The sequence below is a fragment of the Lonchura striata genome, chromosome 3 (genome assembly GCF_046129695.1).
Source record: "Lonchura striata isolate bLonStr1 chromosome 3, bLonStr1.mat, whole genome shotgun sequence".
Lineage (NCBI taxonomy): Eukaryota > Metazoa > Chordata > Aves > Passeriformes > Estrildidae > Lonchura > Lonchura striata.
Genome location: NC_134605.1, coordinates 112,667,780 through 112,688,666, shown reverse-complemented (window position 1 = coordinate 112,688,666; position 20,887 = coordinate 112,667,780). Strand labels below are relative to the sequence as shown.

At 55.2% G+C, this 20,887-nt stretch overlaps 1 protein-coding gene across 1 annotated transcript in view; it reads left to right on the top strand.

The window, feature by feature from the left end:
- Positions 1-20,887, top strand: part of PTK2B (protein tyrosine kinase 2 beta) — a 52,470-nt gene that overhangs the window by 7,773 nt on the left and 23,810 nt on the right. Inside the window, exons 4-17 of the mRNA XM_021543166.2 lie at positions 2,037-2,116; positions 4,401-4,463; positions 5,531-5,585; positions 6,288-6,428; positions 9,224-9,298; positions 9,387-9,488; positions 9,764-9,881; positions 11,137-11,176; positions 11,284-11,330; positions 11,545-11,598; positions 14,973-15,070; positions 15,165-15,249; positions 18,206-18,306; positions 18,393-18,508. Coding sequence (XP_021398841.1) covers positions 2,037-2,116; positions 4,401-4,463; positions 5,531-5,585; positions 6,288-6,428; positions 9,224-9,298; positions 9,387-9,488; positions 9,764-9,881; positions 11,137-11,176; positions 11,284-11,330; positions 11,545-11,598; positions 14,973-15,070; positions 15,165-15,249; positions 18,206-18,306; positions 18,393-18,508 — 1,175 coding nt within the window. The remainder of the gene's footprint in view (positions 1-2,036; positions 2,117-4,400; positions 4,464-5,530; positions 5,586-6,287; positions 6,429-9,223; positions 9,299-9,386; positions 9,489-9,763; positions 9,882-11,136; positions 11,177-11,283; positions 11,331-11,544; positions 11,599-14,972; positions 15,071-15,164; positions 15,250-18,205; positions 18,307-18,392; positions 18,509-20,887) is intronic.

The window sequence follows — 20,887 nt, the reverse complement described above, 5'->3', positions numbered from 1 at the left end:
CAAAAGTCCCAGAATTCCTGAAATTCCAAAAATCCCCAAAGTTCCCAAAGTTCCCAAAATTCCCCAAACCCTCAAAATCCCCTAAATTCTAAAAATTCTCAAACTCCCCAAAATTCCCCAAATCCCCAAATTCCCCAAATCCCCAAAACCCTCAAAAATTCCCACAATCCTCAAAACCCCCCAAATACTAAAAAATTTCAAAGTTCCCAAAATTCCCTAAATCCCCCAAATTCTAAAAATTCCCCAAATCCCCAAACCCCCCAAAATCTGCAAAATTGCCAAAACTCCCCCAATTCCCAAAATCCCCAGAATTCCAAAAATTCCCAAAATTCCCAAATTCCCCAAAAAATCCCCAAATTCTTGAAATTCCAAAAATCCCCAATATTCCCAAAACTCTCACAATTTCCAAAATTCCCCAAATCCCCAAAATTCCCCAAACCCCCAAAATCCTCAAAATTCCCCAAGTCCCCAAAATGCTCAAAATCTCCAAAATCCCCCAAATTCTCCAAAATCCCCAAAATTCCCCAAACCCCCAAAATCCCCCAATCCCACGGTTTTGTCACCCTGGAGTGGCAGCGGTGGCCACATCTCTGGGAGTGGCCAGCGGGGACATCCGGGGATGTCATTGTCTCCTGTCACCGTCCCTGTCACCGTCCCTGTCACCATCTCCTGCTGTCCCTGGCTGTCCCTGGGTGACACACTGTCCTGGGTGTCCCTGGGTGTCCCCTGGGTGTCCCCGAGTGTCTCTGGATGTCCCTGGGTGTCCCCTGGGTGTCCCTGGGTGGGCCTGGCTGTCCCTGGATGTCCCTGGATGTCCCTGGATGTCCCTTGGTGTCCCTGGATGTCCCCTGGGTGTCCCTTGGTGTCCCCGGGTGTCCCTCGGGGTCCCCTGGGTGTCCCTGGGTGTCCCTGGGCGTCCCTGGGTGTCCCCGGATGTCCCTTGGTGTCCCTGGGTGTCCCTGGGTGTCCCTGGGTGTCTCCTGGGTGTCCCCGGGTGTCCCTTGGTGTCCCCTGGGTGTTCCCTGGGTGTCCCTGGATGTCCCTGGGTGTCCCTGGGTGTCCCTGGATGTCCCTGGGTGTCCCCTGGGTGTCTCCTGGGTGTCCCCGGGTGTCCCTTGGTGTCCCCTGGGTGTTCCCCGGGTGTCCCTGGGTGTCCCCTGGGTGTCCCTGGGTGTCCCTGGGTGTCCTGGCTGTCCCTGGGTGTCCCCGCTGTCCCCACTGTCCCTGGCTGTCCCCATGTCCCTGCGGTGTCCCCCCGGTGACGCGCTGTCCCTGGCTGTCCCTGGCTGTCCCCACTGTCCCCGGTGTCCCCATGTCCCCATGTCCCCACGGTGTCCCCGCGGTGTCCCCGCTGTCCCCATGTCCCCGCGGTGACGCGCTGTCCCTGGCTGTCCCCGGTGTCCCCATGTCCCCATGTCCCCTCGGTGTCCCTGGTTGTCCCTGGCTGTCCCTTGGTGGTCCCTGGGTGTCCCCACTGTCCCCGCTGTCCCCGCTGTCCCCATGTCCCCGCGTTGTCCCCGCGTTGTCCCCGCGGTGTCCCCTCTGTCCCCATGTCCCCGCGGTGACGCGCTGTCCCTGGGTGTCCCCTCTGTCCCCGGTGTCCCCATGTCCCCGCGGTGACGCGCTGTCCCCGGTGTCCCCGCGGTGACGCGCTGTCCCCGGTGTCCCTGCGGTGTCCCCGGTGTCCCCATGTCCCCGCGGTGACGCGCTGTCCCTGGGTGTCCCCGCGGTGTCCCCGGTGTCCCCATGTCCCCGCGGTGACGCGCTGTCCCTGGGTGTCCCCGCGGTGTCCCCGCTGTCCCCATGTCCCCGCGGTGGCGCACTGTCCCTGGGTGTCCCCGCGGTGTCCCCGGTGTCCCCATGTCCCCGCGGTGACGCGCTGTCCCTGGGTGTCCCCATGTCCCCATGTCCCCATGTCCCCGCGGTGTCCCCGCGGTGTCCCCTCTGTCCCCATGTCCCCATGTCCCCGTGGTGACGCACTGGCCCTGGCTGTCCCCGGTGTCCCCATGTCCCCGCGGTGACGCGCTGTCCCCCAGCTGCGCAGCGAGTACATGCAGAGCTACGCCAGCAAGGTCAGCGAGGGGATGGCGCTGCAGCTGGGCTGCCTCGAGCTGCGGTACGGCCTGGCCCTGTCACCTGTCACCTGTGTCACCTGTGTCACCTGTGTCACCATGTCACCTGTGTCACATGTGTCACCTGTGTCCCCTGTGTCACCGTGTCACCTGTGTCACCGTGTCCCTGTGTCCTTCTGTCCCTGTGTCCTTCTGTCCTTGTGTCTTTCTGGGCTGCCTCGAGCTGCGGTACGGCCTGGCCCTGTCACCTGTGTCACCTGTGTCCCTGTGTCACCTGTGTCCCTGTGTCCCCGTGTCACCTGTGTCCCCTGTGTCACCTGTGTCCCCATGTCACCTGTGTCCCCGTGTCCCTGTGTCACCTGTGTCACCATGTCACCTGTGTCCCCGTGTCCCTGTGTCACCTGTGTCCCTGTGTCCCTGTGTCCTGCTGTCCCTGTGTCCTTCTGTCCTTGTGTCTTTCTGGGCTGCCTCGAGCTGCGGTACGGCCTGGCCCTGTCACCTGTCACCTGTGTCACCTGTGTCACCGTGTCACCATGTCACCTGTGTCACCTGTGTTACTGTGTCACCGTGTCACCTGTGTCACCTGTGTCACCTGTGTCCCTGTGTCCCTGTGTCCTGCTGTCCCTGTGTCCTTCTGTCCTTGTGTCTTTCTGTCCCTGTGTCATTTTGTCCCTGTGTCACCTTGTCCCCTGGTGTCCCTTTGTGTCCCTTCGTGTCCCCTTGTGTCCCCTGGTGTCACCTGGTGTCACCTTGTCCCCTTGTGTCCCACTGTGTCCCACTGTCCCTGTGTCCTCTCCTTGTGTCTTTGTGTCTCTGTGTCACTTTGTCCCTGTGTCCCCTGCTGTCCCTGTGTCCTTCTGTCCTTCTGTCTCTGTGTGACTTTGTCCCTGTGTCCCCTGGTGTCCCCATGTGTCCCTTGTCCACTGGTGTCCCTCTGTGTGTCCCTGTGACATGGAGGGACATGGGGACATGGGGACATGGGGACATGGGAACATGGGGACATGGAGGGACATGGAGGGACATGGGGACATGGGGACATGGGGACATGGAGGGACATGGGAACATGGGGACATGGGGACATGGGGACATGGGGACATGGGTACATGGGGACATAGAGGGACATGGGGACATGGAGGGACATGGGTACATGAAGACATGGGGGGACATGGGGACATGGAGGGACATGGAGGGACATGGGGGGACATGGAGGGACATGGAGGGACATGGGGACATGGGGACATGGAGGGACATGGGGACATGGGGGGACATGGGGACATGGGTACATGGGGACATGGGGGGACATGGAGACATGGAGGGACATGGGGACATGGGTACATGGGAACATGGGGGGACATGGAGACATGGAGGGACATGGGTACATGGGGACATGGGGGGACATGGAGACATGGAGGGACATGGGGACATGGAGGGACATGGGGACATGGAGGGACATGGGGACATGGAGACATGGAGGGACATGGAGGGACATGGGGACATGGGGACATGGGGACATGGAGGGACATGGGAACATGGAGGGACATGGGGACATGGAGGGACATGGAGGGACATGGGGACATGGGGACATGGGGACATGGGGGGACATGGAGACATGGAGGGACATGGGGACATGGAGGGACATGGGGACATGGGGACATGGAGACATGGAGACATGGAGGGACATGGGGACATGGAGGGACATGGGGACATGGGGGGACATGGGAACATGGAGGGACATGGGGACATGGGGACATGGGTACATGGGGACATGGAGGGACATGGGGACATGGGGACATGGGGGGACATGGGGACATGGAGGGACATGGGGACATGGGGACATGGAGGATGTGGAGGGACATGGGGACATGGAGGGACATGGGGACATGGAGGGACATGGAGGGACATGGAGGGACATGGGGACATGGAGGGACATGGGGACATGGGGACATGGAGGGACATGGGGACATGGGGGGACATGGGGACATGGAGGGACATGGGGACATGGGGACATGGGGGGACATGGGGACATGGGGGGACATGGGGACATGGAGGGACATGGGGACATGGGGGGACATGGAGGGACATGGGGACATGGGGACATGGGGACATGGAGGATGTGGAGGGACATGGGAACATGGGGACATGGAGGGACATGGGGACATGGGGACATGGGGGGACATGGGGACATGGGGGGACATGGGGACATGGAGGGACATGGAGGGACATGGAGGGACATGGGGACATGGGGACATGGGGACATGGGGACATGGGGACATGGGGACACGGGGCCGTGGTGGCGTGTGTCACCGCTGGTGTCCCCGTGTCCCACAGGAGGTTCTACAAGGACATGCCCCAGAACGCGCTGGACAAGAAATCCAACTTTGAGTTCCTGGAGTGAGTCTGGCCCCGGAGACGCTGCCCTGTCCCCGCGGGGAGCGGCTGAGGGCCTTCCTCACCCTCCTCATCCTCCTCATCTTCATCATCCTCCTCATCCTCCCCATCCTCCTCATCCTCCCCATCCTCCTCATCCTCCTCATCTTCATCATCCTCCTCATCTTCCTCACCCTCCTCATCCTCCTCATCTTCATCATCCTCCTCATCCTCCCCATCCTCCTCATCCTCCTCATCTTCATCATCCTCCTCATCCTCCCCATCCTCCTCATCCTCCTCTTCTTCATCCTCCTGCTACTCCTCACCCTCCTCATCCTCGTCATCTTCATCATTCTCCCCATCCTCCTCAGCCTCCTCCTCCTCCTTCTGCTACTTGTCATCCTCCTCATCCTCCTCATTTTCATCATTGTCCTCATCTTCATCATGAGTCTCATCATCCTCATTCTCCTCTTCCTCCTCCTCCTCGTCCTCCTCATCCTCATCATCATCCTTATACTCCTCATTCTCATCTTCATCATCCTCCTCATTCTCCTCATCCTCATCCTCATCATCCTGTTCATCCTCCTCATTCTCCTCATCCTTGTCATCCTCCTCATCCTTCTCATCCTCCTCATCGTCCTCTTCTTCATCGTCCTCATCATCCTCATCCTTCCTCATCCCCTCATCCTCCTCATCCTCCCTCAGCTCCTTATCCTTCTCATTCTCCTGTGGCTCCTCATCTTCCTCATCCTCAGCTCCTCATCCTCCTCATCTTCCCACATCTCCAAATTCTCCCACATCTTCTCATCCTCCCGTACCTCCTCATCCTCCCACGTTCTCATCTTCCTCATCCTCCTGCTGCTCCTCATCCTCCTCATCCTCCTGCTGCCCCTCATCTTCCTCACCCTCCCTCACCTCCTCCTCCTCCCCATCCTTGGAGATGGAGACGGGAACCCTCCACCGCCTTTGCCCCAGCCTGGATTCCCCGTCACCCTCACCCCTCCCGTCGGAATTCCCGCTGACATTCCCGGGAATTCCCGCTGACATTCCTGGGAATTCCCGCTGACGTTCCCGGGATTTCTGCCCCGCAGGAAGGAGGTGGGGCTGGACCTGTTCTTCCCCAGCCAGATGCAGGAGAACCTGAAGGTGAGGGACACGTGGGCGTGTGTCCATCCTGGTGTTCCTCTATCCAATGCCCCATTCCCGTATCCACTGCCGTTTCCATCCCGGCGTTCCCGTATCCAATGCCCCATTCCCGTATCCAATGTCACGTCCATCCCGAAATTCCATCCCTCGCACCGCCCCCATCCCGGTGTTCCTGAACCCAACACCATGTCCATTCCTCTGTTCCCAAATCCAATGCCCCATTTCCGTATCCAATGTCACATCCATCCCGGCGTTCCATCCCTCACACCGCCCCCATCCCGGTGCTCCCAAACCCAACACCATGTCCATCCCGGTGTTCCTCTATCCAATGCCCCATTCCCGTATCCAACGCCGTGTCCATCCCGGTGTTCCTCTATCCAATGCCCCATTCCCGTATCCAACGCCGTGTCCATCCCGGTATTCCTAAATCCAATGCCCCATTCCCGTATCCAACGCCGTGTCCATCCCGGTATTCCTAAATCCAATGCCCCATTCCCGTATCCAACGCCGTGTCCATCCCGGTATTCCTAAATCCAATGCCCCATTCCCGTATCCAGCGCCGTGTCCATCTCGGCGTTCCCGTATCCAATGCCCCATTTCCGTATCCAACGCCGTTTCCATCCTGGTGTTCCTCTATCCAATGCCCCATTCCCGTATCCAACGCCGTTTCCATCCCGGCGTTCCCATGTGCCGCCCCGGCAGCCGCGGCAGCTGCGGAAGATGATCCAGCAGACGTTCCAGCAGTACGCGCTGCTGCGGGAGGAGGAGTGCATCCTGAAATTCCTGCACACCCTGGCCACCTTCGCCCCCATCGACCAGGAGAGCTTCCGCTGCCAGCTCGTCGTGCGTGCCCGGGAATGCGGGATAAGGGAATGCGGGATACGGGATACGGGATATGGGATACGGGATATGGGATATGGGATATGGGACATGAGATACGGGATACAGGATATTGGATATGAGATAAAGGGATATGGGATATGGGATATGGGATATGGAATATGGGATATGGGATATGGGATGTGGGATATGGGATATGGGATATGGGATAGGGAATATGGGATATGGGATATGGGATAGGGGATATGGGATAGGGGATATGGGATATGGGATATGGGATATGGGATATGGGATATGGGATGTGGGATATGGGATATGGGATATGGGATATGGGATATGGGATATGGGATATGGGATATGGGATATGGGATATGGGATGTGGGATATGGGATATGGGATATAGGATATGGGATATAGGATATGGGATATGGGATAGGGGATATGGGATAGGGGATATGGGATATGGGACATGAGATACGGGATACAGGATATTGGATATGAGATAAAGGGATTTGGGATATGGGATATGGGATATGGGATATGGAATATGGGATATGGGATATGGGATGTGGGATATGGGATATGGGATATGGGATAGGGAATATGGGATATGGGATAGGGAATATGGGATATGGGATTTGGGATGTGGGATATGGGATATGGGGTATGGGATATGGGATGTGGGATAGGGGATATGGGATACGGGATATGGGATAGGGGATATGGGATATGGGATATGGGATATGGGATGTGGGATATGGGATATGGGATATTGGATGTGGGATATGGGATGTGGGATATTGGATATGAGATAAAGGGATTTGGGATATGGGATATGGGATATGGAATATGGGATATGGGATATGGGATGTGGGATATGGGATATGGGATATGGGATAGGGAATATGGGATATGGGATAGGGAATATGGGATATGGGATATGGGATATGGGATATGGGATATGGGGTATGGGATATAGGATGTGGGATAGGGGATATGGGATACGGGATATGGGATGTGGGATATGGGATATGGGATATGGGATATGGGATATGGGATATGGGATGTGGGATATGGGATATGGGATATGGGATGTGGGATATGGGATGTGGGATATGGGATATGGGATGTGGGATATGGGATATGGGATATGGGATAGGGGATATGGGATGTGGGATATGGGATATGGGGTATGGGACATGGGATGTGGGATATGGGATATGGGGTATGGGATATGGGATGTGGGATGTGGGATATGGGATATGGGATATGGGGTATGGGGTATGGGATGTGGGATATGGAATATGAGATTGGGGATATGGGATAAGGAATATAGGACATGGGATGTGGGATATGGGATATGGGATATGGCATATGGGACATGGGACATGGGACATGGGACATGGGATACGGGATACAGGATACAGTATACGGGATATGGGATATGGGATATGGGATAGGGGATATGGGATATTGGATATGGGATATGGGATAGGGGATATGGGATATGGAATAGGGGATAGGGGATATGGGATATGGGATATGGGATATGGGATAGGGGATATGGGATATGGGATATGGAATATGGGACATGAGATACGGGATACAGGATATTGGATATGGGATATGGGATATGGGATGTGGGATATGGGATGTGGGATATGGGATATGGGATATGGAATATGGGATATGGGATAGGGGATATGGGATATGGGATATGAGATTGGGGATATGGGATATGGAATATAGGATGTGGGATGTGGGATGTGGGATATGGGATATGGGATATGGAAGATGGGATGTGGGGATTTGGGATATGGGATACGGGATACGGGATATGGGATGTGGGATATGGGATATGAAATATTGGACGTGGAATACGGGTTAGGGGATGCAGGATATGGAATATGGGAAATGAGATATGGGATACGGGATATGGGATTCGGGATTCAGGATATGGGATATAGGATACAGGATATGGGATCTGGGATTTGGGAACTGGGATATGGGATGTGGGGTGTGGGATGTGGGATGTGGAATACGGGATATGGGATACTGTATATGGGATGAGGTGGGCTGGAGTTAGGTGGGGATGGGATATGGGATAATGGGATGGAATAGTGGGATGGGATAATGGGATAATGGGATGGGATCATGGGATGGGATGGGATATGGGATGGGATAACGGGATGATAGGATGGAATAGTGGGATGGGATAATGGGATAATGGGATGGGATGGGATGGGATGGGATGGGATGGGATGGGATGGGATGGGATGGGATAATAATGGGATGGGATGGGATGGGATGGGATGGGATGGGATGGGATGGGATGGGATGGGATGGGATGGGATGGGATGGGATGGGATGGGATGGGATGGGATGGGATAATAATGGGATGGGATAGTAATGGGATGGGATAATGGGATAAGATAAGGGATTGGATGGGATGGGATAATGGGATGAGATAATGGAATGGGATATGGGATGGAATAATGGATGGGATGGGATACGGGATGGGATGGGATGGGATGGGATGGGATGGGATGGGATGGGATGGGATGGGATGGGATGGGATGGGATGGGATGGGATGGGATGGGATGAGATGGGATGGGATGGGATGGGATGGGATGGGATGTACTTGGAACAGCCAGGGGGGATGGCGACGGAACGGGGTGGAGCGAGGTGGATCTGGGATGAGGAGGGGCTTGGGATTTCACGGAGATGGGATTGGGATGGGAGCGGCCCCTCGGGATGCTCCTCATCCCAAACCCCCTCCCGCTCCTGCTGCCCCCAGCAAGGGTGGAACATCACCGTGGACCTGGTCATCGGCCCCAAGGGCATCCGCCAGGTGACCACCAAGGACGCCAAGGTGGGAATTCCGGGATGGGAACCCGGAGCGCTCCTGCTTCGGTTAAACTCACCGCCGACCGAATTCCCGGTGAATTCCCCCTTCCCAGCCCACCTGCCTGGCGGAATTCCGGGATATCAAATCCATCCGGTGCTCCGGAGCGGAGGACGGCCAGGCTCTGCTGCAGCTGGGGCTCAGCGGGAACCCCCAGGTGAGGAGTTGGGAATTTCGAGAATTCCCGGGAATTCACCACAGCATCCCAGGAATGCCGAGCGGGATCCCTGCGGGTCGGGCAGGAAGCTCCATCCCAAAAAAAATCCCTGAAAATGGGGAATGTCCCTGTTGCCGCCTCTTCCCGGGAACGCTTCCGTGTTGTCCGGGGTGTCTCGGAATTCTGGGAAGGGAGGTTGTGGAAAACTGGGATCGCCGGCGGAGCGGGGAGAAGGGGGAAGCCCAATCCCGTCCCCCCATCCCGGCATTCCCAAGTCGCTGGACATCAAGACGTCGTCGCTGGCCGAGGCGGAGAACATGGCCGACCTCATCGACGGCTACTGCCGGCTCCAGGGCGGCACGGAGACCTCGCTCATCGTCTTCCCGAGGAAAGGTGGGAATCCGGGCAGGATGGGATGGGATCGGGGGATGGGATCCGTGGGATGGGATCCGTGGGATAGTGGGATCCATGGGATAATGGGATGGGATGGGATGGGATGGGATCCATGTGATTATGGGATGGAATAATGGGATGAGATCAGTGCGATGGGATTGGGATGGGATCCATGGGATGGAATCCATGGGATGGGATCCATGGGATGGGATGGGATCAATGGGATAATGGGATGGGATCCATGGGATGGGATCCATGGGACGGGATAATAGGATGGGATGGGATCCATGTGATTATGGGATGGAATAATGGGATGAGATCAGTGCGATGGGATTGGGATGGGATCCATGGGATGGAATCCATGGGATGAGATCCATGGGATGGGATGGGATCCTTGAGATGGTATCCATGGGATGGGATCATGGGATGGGATCCATGGGATAATGGGACGAGATAATGGGATGGGACTGGGACAAGATGGGATGGGATGTGATCAATGGGATGGGATAGGATCTATGGGATGGGATGGGATGGGATCAATGGGATCCATGGGATGGGATCCATGGGATGGGATCCATGGGATGGGATAGGATAGGATCCATGGGATCCATGGGATCCATAGGATGGGATGGGATAATGGGATGGGATGGGATTGGGATGGGATGGGATCCATGGGATGGGATGGAATCAATGGGATGGGATGGGATTGGAATGGGATGGGATCCATGGGATGGGATGGGATGGGATGGGATGGGGACGGGAATGGGAATGGGAATGGGAATGGGAATGGGAATGGGGATGGGATGGGATGGGATGGGATGGGATGGGATGGGATGGGATGGGATGGGATCCTTGGGATGGGATGGGATGGGATGGGATGGGATGGGATGGGATGGGATGGGATGGGATCAATGGGATGGGATGGGATGGGATGGGATGGGATGGGATGGGATGGGATGGGATGGGATGGGATGGGATGGGATGGGATGGGATGGGATGGGATGGAATCAATGGGATGGAATGGGATTGGGATGGGATCCTTGGGATGGGATCCTTGGGATGGGATTCATGGGATGGGATCATGGGATGGGACTGGGATGGGATGGGATAATGGGATAATGGGATGAGATCATGGGATGGGACGGGACTGGGACAAGATGTCATGGGATGGGATGGGATCAATGGGATGAAAATGGGATTGGGATCGGGATTGGGATTGGGATTAGGATTGGACCTCACCCCTTCCTCCCCGCAGATCGCGAGAAGAGGCTCAGCCTCCCGCAGATCCCGGCGCTGTGAGTGATCCCGCCCCTTTTCCCGGGATTCCCGGCGAGGGGCCGGGATCCCGCTCCGTGCCCCCGGCGCCGCTCCCTGACCCTCTTCCATCCCATGGATCCCTCAGGAATGTCGGCGAGAAGCTCTCCGCGCTTTCCCGCAGCCTCAGCGGCGGTGAGTGCCGCCCCCTCCCTCTTCCCACCATTCCCATTCGGGAATTCGGGACCCATTCCTGGGATTCGGGAATTCTGGACACCCCCAGCTCATCTCCAGAGGGTTGGGATGCATCCAAGCATCCTGGAGGAGCAGCAGAGCCTCTGGAGGTGCTGGAAGAGCTCCCACAGCCCCGAGATTCCTGATCCCGTTGCCGCATCCCGTTTTCCCGCAGATTCGGAAATTTACGCGGAAATCCTGGACGAATCCTCGAGGCCGAGATCCGGAAGTAGGTGCTTCCCTTGGGAATTCTCCTGCCCATCCCAAATTCCTGTCCCAGCCTCACCAAACCTCCGGGAAGGTCCTGGGAGAGCTGGGAGGAGGCATGGGGTGGGATCCATGGAAAATCGGGATGATGGAGAGGGCAGGATCCATGGATCCATGAGTGGAGAACAGGATCCATGGATGGAGATGCAGGATCCTCATGGATCCTCATGGATGGAGATGTAAGATCCATGGATGGAGATGCAGGATCCATGGATGGAGAACAGGATCCATGGATCTTCATGGATGGAGATGCAGGATCCATGGATGGAGATGCAGGATCCATGGATCTTCATGGATGGAGATGCAGGATCCATGGATCCATGGATGGAGAACAGAATCCATGGATCTTCATGAATGGAGATGCAGGATCCATGGATGGAGATGCAGGATCCATGGACTGTTGGGCTGATGGAGATACAGGGACCATGGATCCTTGTGGGAATGTTGGAGAGATCAGGATCCATGGATCCATGGATGGAGATGCAGGATCCATGGATGGAGAACAGGATCCATGGATCTTCATGGATGGAGATGCAGGATCCATGGATCCATGGATGGAGAACAGAATCCATGGATCTTCATGAATGGAGATGCAGGATCCATGGATGGAGATGCAGGATCCATGGACTGTTGGGCTGATGGAGATACAGGGACCATGGATCCTTGTGGGAATGTTGGAGAGATCAGGATCCATGGATCCATGGATGGAGATGCAGGATCCATGGATGGAGAACAGGATCCATGGATCTTCATGGATGGAGATGCAGGATCCATGGATGGAGATGCAGGATCCGTGGATCCATGGATGGAGATGCAGGATCCATGGATGGAGATGCAGGATCCATGGATCCATGGATGGAGATGCAGGATCCATGGATGGAGATGCAGGATCCATGGATCCATGGATGGAGATGCAGGATCCATGGATGGAGATGCAGGATCCATGGATCCATGGATGGAGATCAGGATCCATGGATCTAGAACAGGATCCATGGACCCTCATGGGTGGAGATCATGATCCATGGATCCATGGATGGAGATGCAGGACCCATGGATCCATGGATGGAGATGCAGGATCCATGGATGGAGATGCAGGACCCATGGATCCATGGATGGAGATGCAGGATCCATGGATGGAGATGCAGGATCCATGGATCTTCATGGATGGAGATGCAGGATCCATGGATGGAGATGCAGGATCCATGGATCTTCATGGATGGAGATGCAGGATCCATGGATCTTCATGGATGGAGATGCAGGATCCATGGATGGAGATGCAGGATCCATGGATGGAGATCAGGATCCATGGATCTTTGGGATGATGGGGAGATCAGGATCCATGGATCTTCATGGATGGAGATGCAGGATCCATGGATCCTCATGGATGGAGAACAGGATCCATGGATCTTCATGGATGGAGATGCAGGATCCATGGATGGAGATGCAGGATCCATGGATCCATGGATGGAGATGCAGGATCCATGGATCTTTGGGATGATGGGGCAATCAGGATCCATGGATCCATGGATGGAGATGCAGGATCCATGGATCTTCATGGATGGAGATGCAGGATCCATGGATGGTGATTAGGATCCATGGATGGAGATCAGGATCCATGGATCCATGGATGGAGAACAGGATCCATGGATCTTCATGGATGGAGATGCAGGATCCATGGATGGAGATGCAGGATCCATGGATCCATGAATGGAGATGCAGGATCCATGGATCCATGGATGGAGATGCAGGATCCATGGATGGAGATGAAGGATCCATGGATCTAGAACAGGATCCATGGACCCTCATGGGTGGAGATCAGGATCCATGGATCTTTGGGATGATGGGGCAATCAGGATCCATGGATCCATGGATGGAGATGCAGAATCCATGGATGGAGATCAGGATCCATGGATCCATGGATGGAGAACAGGATCCATGGATCTTCATGGATGGAGATGCAGGATCCATGGATGGAGATGCAGGATCCATGGATCCATGGATGGAGATGCAGGATCCATGGATGGAGATCAGGATCCATGGATCTTTGGGATGATGGGGCAATCAGGATCCATGGATCCATGGATGGAGATGCAGGATCCATGGATCTTCATGGATGGAGATGCAGGATCCATGGATGGAGATGCAGGATCCATGGATCTTCATGGATGGAGATGCAGGATCCATGGATGGAGATCAGGATCCATGGATCCATGGATGGAGAACAGGATCCATGGATCTTCATGGATGGAGATGCAGGATCCATGGATGGAGATCCAGGATCCATGGATGGAGATGCAGGATCCATGGATCCATGGATGGAGATGCAGGATCCATGGATGGAGATCAGGATCCATGGATCTTTGGGATGATGGGGAGATCAGGATCCATGGATCTTCATGGATGGAGATGCAGGATCCATGGATGGAGATGCAGGATCCATGGATGGAGATGCAGGATCCATGGATCCATGGATGGAGATGCAGGATCCATGGATGGAGATCAGGATCCATGGATCTTTGGGATGATGGGGAGATCAGGATCCATGGATCTTCATGGATGGAGATGCAGGATCCATGGATCCATGGATGGAGATGCAGGATCCATGGATGGAGATGAAGGATCCATGGATCTAGAACAGGATCCATGGACCCTCATGGGTGGAGATCAGGATCCATGGATCTTTGGGATGATGGGGCAATCAGGATCCATGGATCCATGGATGGAGATGCAGGATCCATGGATCTTCATGGATGGAGATGCAGGATCCATGGATGGAGATCAGGATCCATGGATCTTTGGGATGATGGGGAGATCAGGATCCATGGATCTTCATGGATGGAGATGCAGGATCCATGGATCCATGGATGGAGAACAGGATCCATGGATCTTCATGGATGGAGATGCAGGATCCATGGATGGAGATACAGGGACCATGGATCCATGGATGGAGATGCAGGATCCATGGATGGAGATGCAGGATCCATGGACTGTTGGGCTGATGGAGATACAGGGACCATGGATCCTTGTGGGAATGTTGGAGAGATCAGGATCCATGGATCCATGGATGGAGATGCAGGATCCATGGATCCATGGATGGAGATCAGGATCCATGGATCTAGAACAGGATCCATGGACCCTCATGGGTGGAGATCAGGATCCATGGATCTTTGGGATGACGGGGCAATCCGGCTCCATGGATCCATGGCTGGATCCTCAGGGATCCTGGTGGGAAGAGCGTGTCGGTATCCATGGACCTCCCCCGCTTAATTCCGGGTGGACCTCCCACGGAACCATCCGGAATCACGGCTTCTCCTCCCCGTTCCCACCTCCATCCAGTCCAGAACTTCGGGATCTGCCGTGACGCCGTCGCGCTGGGCCGGATCCTGGGGGAAGGATTCTTCGGAGAGGTCTACCAGGGGATCTACACCACGCCCGTGAGACCACCCCCCCACCGTGTCCCCCTCGCCCCAAATCCCGGCATTCCCCACCTTGGGAATGTCCCATTCCCGCTTTTCCGTCTCGGAGCAGAACGGGGAGCGGGTGGACGTGGCGGTGAAGACCTGCAAGAAGGACTGCAGCCCCGAGAACCGGGAGAAGTTCCTCAGCGAAGCCGGTAGCCCGCGGCTCCTCCGGGGGGTTTTGGGATCCTGAGGGTCCTTCTGGGGGTTTTTTGGGATTCTGAAGGTTCTTCTGGGGTTTTTTGGGTTCTTGAAGGTCCTTTTGGGGTTTTTTGGGGGGATTTTTGAAGGCCCTGCTGAAGTTTTTTGGGATCCTGAGGCTCCTTCTTGGGGTTTTTTTGGGATTCTGAAGGTTCTTCTGGGGTTTTTAGGGGATTCTGAGAGTTCTTCTGGGGTTTTTTGGGTTCTTGAAGGTCCTTTTGGGGTTTTTGGGGGGATTTTTGAGGGTCCTGCTGAGGATTTTTGGGATCTTGAAGGTCCTTTTGGGTTTTTTGGGATTCTGAGAGTCCTGGGGTTTTTTGGGTTCTTGAAGGTCTTTTTGGGGTTTTTTGGGGGGATTTTTGAAGGCCCTGCTGAAGTTTTTTGGGATCCTGAGGGTCCTTCTGGGGTTTTTTTGGGATTCTGAAGGTTCTTCTGGGGTTTTTTGGGTTCTTGAAGGTCCTTTTGGGGTTTTTTGGGGGATTTTTGAAGGCCCTGCTGAAGTTTTTTGGGATCCTGAGGCTCCTTCTTGGGGTTTTTTTGGGGTTCTGAAGGTCATTCTGGAGTTTCTTGGGATCTTGAAGGTCGTGGTGGGGTTTTTTGGGATTCTGAAGGTCCTTCTGGGGTTTTTGGGTTCCTAAAGGTCCTGCCATGGGGGTTTTTTTGGGATTCTGAGGGTCCTTTTGGGATTTTTTGTGATCCTGAGGGTCTTTTGGGCTTTTCTTGGGATCTTGTAGGTTCTTCTGGGTTTTTTGGGATCTTGAAGGTCCTTTGGGGGGTTTTTTTGGGGATTCTGAGGGTCCTGCTGAAGTTTTTTGGGATCTTGAAGATCCTTCTGGGGTTTTTTGGGATCATGAGTGTCCTTTTGCGTGTTTTTGTGGGATCCTGAGGTTCCTGATGAAGATTTTTTGGGATCCTGAGGGTCTTTTGGGTTTTTTTTTGAGGATCTTGAAAGTCATTCTGGGTTTTTTTGGGATCCTGAGGTTCCTGCCGTGGTTTTTTGGGGATCCCAAAGTTTCTTCTGTTTTGTTTTTTTTTTTTTGGATTCCAAAGGTTCTTTTGGGTTTTTTTGTGATCTTGAAGGTCCTGCCATGGGTTTTTTTTTTGGGATCTGAAAGGTCTTTCTGGAGTTTTTTGGGATCCTGAGGGTCATTGTGGGTTTTTTATGGGATCTTTCAGGTCCTTTGGGGTTTTTTTTTTGGGATTCTGAAGGTCCTGGTGAAGGTTTTTGGGATCCTGAGGATCCTGCCATGGTTTTTTTTGGGATCCAAAAGATCCTGCTGGAGTTTTTTTGGGATTCTGAGGGTCCTGGCATGGTTTTTCTGAGGATCATAAAGGTAATTCTGGGTTTTTGGGGGATTCTGAGCATCCTTTTGGGGCTTTTTGGGATCTTGAAGGTCCTGCCATGGGGTTTTTTTGGATCTTGAAGGTCCTTCTGGGGGTTTTTTTGGGATTTTGAAGGTCCTTCTGGGTTTTTTTTGGGATTTTGAAGGTCCTCCTGGGTTATTTTAGGATCCTGGGGGTCATTCTGAGAATTTTTGTTATCTTGAAGGTCCTTTTGAGGTTTTTTGTGATTCCGAAGGTCCTTTTGGGGTTTTCTTTTGGGATCTTGAAGGTCCTGCCATGGTTTCTTGGGGATTCCAAAGGACCTTCTGGGTTTTTTTTTGGGATCCTGAGGGTTCTGATGAGGTTTTTGTGGTCTTGAAGATCTTCTTGGGTTTTTTGGGAGGATCCTGAGGGTCCTGCCAGGATTTTTTGGGGATCCTGAGAGTCTTTCTGGTTTTTTTGGGGGGGGATCCTTAAGGTCCTTCTGTGATTTTTAGGGATCCTGAGGGTCCTTTTGGGTTTTATTGGATCTTGAGGGTCTTCCTTAGGTTTTTTGGGATCTCTAGGGTCCTTTTGGGGTTCTTTGGGATCTTGAAGGTCTTTTTGGGGTCTTTTTTTGGGATTCTGAGGGTCCTTCTGGGGATTTTTGGGATCTTGAAGGTCCTGCCATGGTCTTTTTTGGGATCTTGAAGGTCCTTCTGGGGTTTTTTTTGGGATTCTGAAGGTCATTCTGGAGTTTGTTGGGATCCTGAAGGTCCTGGTGTGTTTTTTTGGGATCTTGAGGGTCCTTTTGGGATTTTTGGGATTCTGAGAGTTCTGATGGGGTTTTTTTTGGATCCTGCTGAGGTTTTTTGGGATCCCAAAGGTCCTGTTGGTTTTTTTGGGGGGGATCTCAAAGCTCCTGCTGGGGTTTTCTTTGGGATCCCAAAGGTCCTTTGGGGCTTTTATTTGGAGATCTTGAAGGTCCTGCTGGGTTTTTTGGGATTCTGAGGTTCCTGATGAGGATTTTTGAGATCTTGAAGATTCTTTTGGGTTTTTTTGGGATCTCGAAGGTCCTTTTGGGGTCTTTTTTTGGGATTTCAAAGGTCCTTCTGGGTCTTTTTGTGATCTTGAAGGTCCTGCCATGGTTTTTTTGGGACCCCAAAGGTCCTTCTAGGGTTTTTTGGGATCCTGAGGGTTCTGATGGGTTTTTTGGGATCATGAGGGTCCTCCCGAGGTTTTTTTTGGGATGAGATCCTGCTCAGGTCTCCCACGGGGTGGGGAATGCCACGACCTTCCCCTGTCATCTCCCGGTGGCTTTTTGGGAACGAGGCGCCTTTGGAATTCAGGATGGAGGAAGAGGGAGTCGATCCATGCCCGGAAACCTGGGATGGGATCCCAAAAATCCCTGGGATTATGGGCAGGGATTCCTGGAGGAGGGTGGGGAATCCGCTGGGATCCGTGACCGAGGATCCCGATCCCAAAAAAACCAAAACCCAACCGGGAGCTCCGATCCCTTTGGGAAATTCCTCCTCCACCACGGCGGCGCCGGGGGATTTCCCGGGATGGAGCCGAGGCGGGAATTTGGGAATCCCGCCGTTCCCGCAGTGCTGATGAAGAAGCTGGACCACCCCCACATCGTCAAGCTGGTCGGCATCGCCGAGGACGAGCCCACCTGGATCATCATGGAGCTCTGCCCCTACGGAGAGGTGCGGCCGTCCCCTTCCCGAGGATGTCCCCCATCGCGTTCCCGGAATTCCCGGGCGCTGATCCGGCCGGGAATTCGGCGTTGCAGCTGGGCCAGTACCTGGAGCAGAACCGGCGCGTCCTGGCCGTGCCCAGCCTGGTGCTCTACGCGCTGCAGCTCGGCAAGGCCCTGGCCTACCTGGAGGCCGCCAACTGCGTCCACAGGTCCGGCCGCGGGATTCGGGATGGGCCCTTGGGATTTGGGATGGGCCCTGGGATTTGGGATGGGCCCCTGGGATTCGGGATGGGCCCTGGGATTCGGGATGGGACCCTGGGATTCGGGATGGAATCCTCGGGATTTGGGATGGGGTCCGGGATTCGGGACGGGATCTGGGATTCGGGATGGGACCTGGGATTTGGGATGGGCCCTGGGATTTGGGATGGGCCCCTGGGATTCGGGATGGGATCTGGGATTCGGGATGGGACCCTGGGATTCGGGATGGGCTCCTGGGATTCGGGATGGGCCCCTGGGATTCGGGATGGGATTCGGGATTCGGGATGGGCCCCTGGGATTCGGGATGGGCTCCTTGGGATTCGGGATGGGCTCCTTGGGATTCGGGATGGGTCCCTGGGATTCGGGATGGGATCTGGGATTCGGGATGGGACCCTGGGATTTGGGATGGGGTCCGGGATTCGGGATGGGCCCTGGGATTTGGGATGGGCCCTGGGATTTGGGATGGGCCCCTGGGATTCGGGATGGGCCCCTGGGATTTGGGATGGGCCCTGGGATTTGGGATGGGCTCCTTGGGATTCGGGATGGGGTCCGGGATTCGGGATGGGCCCCTGGGATTCGGGATGGGACCCTGGGATTCGGGATGGGATCTGGGATTCGGGATGGGACCCTGGGATTTGGGATGGGGTCCGGGATTCGGGATGGGCCCTGGGATTCGGGATGGGCCCTTGGGATTTGGGATGGACCCTGGGATTCGGGATGGGCCCTTGGGATTTGGGATGGGGTCCGGGATTCGGGATGGGCCCCTGGGATTCGGAATGGATCCCTCGGGATTCGGGATGGGCCCCTCGGGGTTTGGGATGGGCCCCTGGGATTTGGGATGGAATCCTCGGGATTCGGGATGGGGTCCAGGATTCGGGATGGGACCCTTGGGATTCGGGATGGGACCCTGGGATTTGGGATGGATCCCTGGGATTCGGGATGGGACCCTGGGATTTGGGATGGGCCCCTGGGATTCGGGATGGGACCCTGGGATTCGGGATGGGATCTGGGATTCGGGATGAGTCCCCTGGGATTTGGGATGGGCTCCTTGGGATTTGGGATGGGGTCCGGGATTCGGGATGGGCCCCTGGGATTCGGGATGGGGTCTGGGATTTGGGATGGGACCCTGGGATTTGGGATGGGATCTGGGATTTGGGATGGGGTCTGGGGTTTGGGATGGGATCTGGGATTTGGGATGGGCCCCTTGGGATTTGGGATGGGATCTGGGATTTGGGATGGGCCCCTTGGGATTTGGGATGGGATCTGGGATTTGGGATGGGCCCCTTGGGATTTGGGATGGGATCTGGGATTTGGGATGGATCCCTCGGGATTCGGGATGGGACCCTTGGGATTCGGGATGGGACCCTGGGATTCGGGATGGGATCTGGGATTTGGGATGAGTCCCCTGGGATTTGGGATGGGCTCCTTGGGATTTGGGATGGGGTCCGGGATTCGGGATGGGATCTGGGATTTGGGATGAGTCCCCTGGGATTCGGGATGGGCCCCTGGGATTCGGGATGGGACCTGGGATTCGGGATGGGACCCTGGGATTTGGGATGGGGTCCGGGATTCGGGATGGGACCCTTGGGATTCGGGATGGGACCCTTGGGATTCGGGATGGGCCCTGGGGTTCGGGATGGGATCTGGGATTCGGGATGGGCCCTGGGATTTGGGATGGGACCCTTGGGATTCGGGATGGGACCATGGGATTCGGGATGGGACCATGGGATTCGGGATGGACCCTGGGATTTGGGATGGGACCCTGGGATTTGGGATGGGGTCCAGGATTTGGGATGGGGTCCGGGATTCGGGATGGGACCCTGGGATACGGGATGGAATCCTCGGGATTCGGGATGGGACCCTTGGGATTCGGGATGGAATCTGGGATTCGGGATGGAATCCTCGGGATTCGGGATGGGCCCCTGGGGTTCGGGATGGGATCTGGGATTTGTGATGGGCCCCTGGGATTCGGGATGGGACCCTGGGATTTGTGATGGGCCCCTGGGATTCGGGATGGGACCCTGGGATTCGGGATGGGCTCCTTGGGATTCGGGATGGGCGGGGGAACGCGGGATCGCGGAGGGAGGTGGGAGAGGGGGGTGGGGTTTGTGCGGAGCGGCGTTGGGTGGGTGAGGGTCCTTCTTCTCCATCCCATTATCCCATCCCATCCCATCCCATCCCATCCCATTATCCCATTATCTCATTATCCCATATCCCAAATCTCAAATCACATTATCCCATCATCCCATCACCCATAATCCCAAATCCCAATATCTCATTATCCCAAATCCCAAATCCCAAATCCCAAATCCCAAATCCCAAATCCCAAC